The sequence below is a fragment of the Thrips palmi genome, unplaced genomic scaffold (genome assembly GCF_012932325.1).
Source record: "Thrips palmi isolate BJ-2018 unplaced genomic scaffold, TpBJ-2018v1 HiC_scaffold_5, whole genome shotgun sequence".
NCBI lineage: Eukaryota > Metazoa > Arthropoda > Insecta > Thysanoptera > Thripidae > Thrips > Thrips palmi.
Window position 1 is genome coordinate 6,424,010 of NW_023144632.1, and position 2,411 is coordinate 6,426,420.

A 2,411-nucleotide genomic window follows, 5' to 3' on the forward strand; every position below is an offset into this window, starting at 1 on the left:
CAGTAGTTCGGAAGTTTAGTTGACAACCCTGTTTAACTTTGAGCACCTCCGGAAGCTTTCTGTATATGTAATGCATATGACCCTGTTGTTACGAGCCCTTCTACTCCATGCCGCCCCCGCCCTCGCCCCACCACGGTGCTCTGCGCCGGCCCGGCGCTGGCTCTGCGCGCTCTGCGCCGGCTCCCACTCACCTGGCCAGCCTGGCCGGGGGGCCGGAGTCTGTGGAGGGGCGCTCCTCTATATAAGCAGCGCCTCGCCCGGTGAGCGTCACTTCGTCTCGGCAGCAACCAGGCTTGGTGTCGAAAATGTACTGCTTGGATAACCCCTCAGCACTTCACGCTTCCATTGTCTCCAACCCGACCGCCACCGGCTTCGACAAAAGTGTGCACCAGGCGGGAACCTAACCATGTCGTCCTCCAGCAACTCCGGCGGCGGCGCGTCTGCGGGTGGCAGTGGCGGGGCCGGCGATGACAGCCCCGCGGCCTGCAGCGGCGTGGGGCCCGTGCGCGTGCGGATGTTCCGCATCTTCGGCCGGCGCGCCAGCACCAGCCAGCCCTCGCTCAGCAGGCCGGGCCAGGAGGGCCACGACAGCGGCCAGGACTCGACGGACTCGGACGAGAACGACAAGTACGCGGGGTCCCTGTCGGGCGGCGGCAGGGAGGCCAGGGAGCGCGACAGTCCGTGCAGGGGGCCGAACCGCAGGGCCCGCAGCAAGAAGCAGAGCGGCAGCGCGGCCAGCTCGGACTGCAACGGATCCAGCAGCTCTTCAGGTAAGGGTCTCCCTCGGGGTCTCCCGGGCGACGCGATGACGCGCGGCGTGAGCGTCCGGGCTAATGACCTGTTTCATGTGCTGCAGGTGACTGCTTCCGGAGTGTGAGCTGCAGCAGCAACAGCCAGCTGACGGGGTCGTCGTCCGACTCGAGCAGCAGCAATGGAGACAACAGCCCCGGGTCCGGGTGCGGCTCCGCGTGCATGGCGACGGTCATGGGGCTGGAGCGAGGGCTGGAGCGAGGCCTGGAGCGAGGCCTGGAGGCGGGCACCAGCTCGGACAGCGGCTCTGGGGGCTCGTCTGGCAGTGAGTTCGGCGGCTCGGTGCGCGTCTTCCAGACCTGCCTGCGCCCCCTCACCTCTCTTGGGACATCCCTGGCGTCCTCGTCGGCGTCCTCGTCGGCACCCTCGGGCCGGTCCAACTCGTGCTGCTGTGAGGGGGAGGCACATCGGCCCCAAGGCAGCTGCTCCGCTCTGCACAAGGTGAGGCAACGCAGGCAATTCGCTGCGCCTGTGCTGCTCACTAACCTGACCTTCTTAACTAACCAGCGTCGTTCCCGTCGTTCCCGCCGCAGATGTTCCACACGCTGAGTCTGTCGACGCACGCCTTGACCACGCTGGCCCCGCTAGGGCAACGCAGCATCAGCAACTCCTGCTTGTCGATGGGGGATGCTCAGCACCGCCAGCACCACCGCCAGCACCACCGCCACCACCACCGCCACCACCACCACTACCCGCTTCACCACAGCGCCTACACGTTCGAGGAGGCCGATGCGCCGTCGCCGCAGCCCGCCGTCGCCAAGCAGGACAAGCAGCCCAAACAGGACAAGGACGGCAAGGCGCACGGCAAGGCGCCGACCCGCATCCTGCGCTCGCCCGTCGCCTACGCCTACGTCCGCGGCATCTCGGGGCTGCCCACGCAGCGCGTCCCTCGCCACCGCCTGGCGCCCGGCCCGGGCGGCACCACCAGGAGGCCCCGCAGCAACCCCGGCCCCGGCCACGGCCACGGCCTGGAGGGCTTCTCCCGGCACGCCTACAACTCGTGAGGTACGCCCCGTACGCCCGGCGCGCCGCAGACGTGGCGGTAGTCCGCCGTCACTAGCATTTGCCGTCAGGCACGCGGGAAGGTGGCTTGGCTTCAGGCCCCGGCCCGCGGAGGAAAAGCAAAATTACGATTTTGGAGGGTAAAATGGGAATGCGCGTGAAACCGCAAACTGGGGAGAAATTGGTTTAACTGGGGTCACTCTTGAGGCGGCCTTCCACGATCATTATGACATCAATTTGGTATTAATGTTGAATGGTTAAAACTCGCCATTTTTTGGGCCCCGCGGCCTTTTTGTCACGGCACGGAGACAGTGTGAAATAGAGACTATTTCAAAGAAGGCGATTTTCACCAATCTGGTGATAACCACTTCTAAGAGGGCAGTAGCACCAAATGCTCGTATTTTGATGATTTTTGAAGCTGATGTGTAGACCTTAATAAAAAGATTGGTATCCTACAGGCAGGCACCATCTAAAAATATTCTTTTACAAATTTTTAAAAAAGTTCTTTCAGCATTAAATTAGAGTGACTTATGCCAAAAAAGGTCTTCAAAATTAATGCGTGCGCGATTAATCACCAAAGCTTCTAAGTTTTTTTTCCA

At 62.5% G+C, this 2,411-nt stretch overlaps 1 protein-coding gene across 1 annotated transcript; it reads left to right on the forward strand.

The window, feature by feature from the left end:
* Positions 1–406: 406 nt before the first annotated feature.
* LOC117650811 (suppressor protein SRP40-like) lies at positions 407–1,814 on the forward strand. Its single transcript, XM_034394413.1, has 3 exons — positions 407–770; positions 857–1,251; positions 1,344–1,814. Exons 1-3 carry the CDS (start codon positions 407–409, stop codon positions 1,812–1,814), a joined length of 1,230 nt encoding a protein of 409 aa, XP_034250304.1.
* Positions 1,815–2,411: the final 597 nt, after the last annotated feature.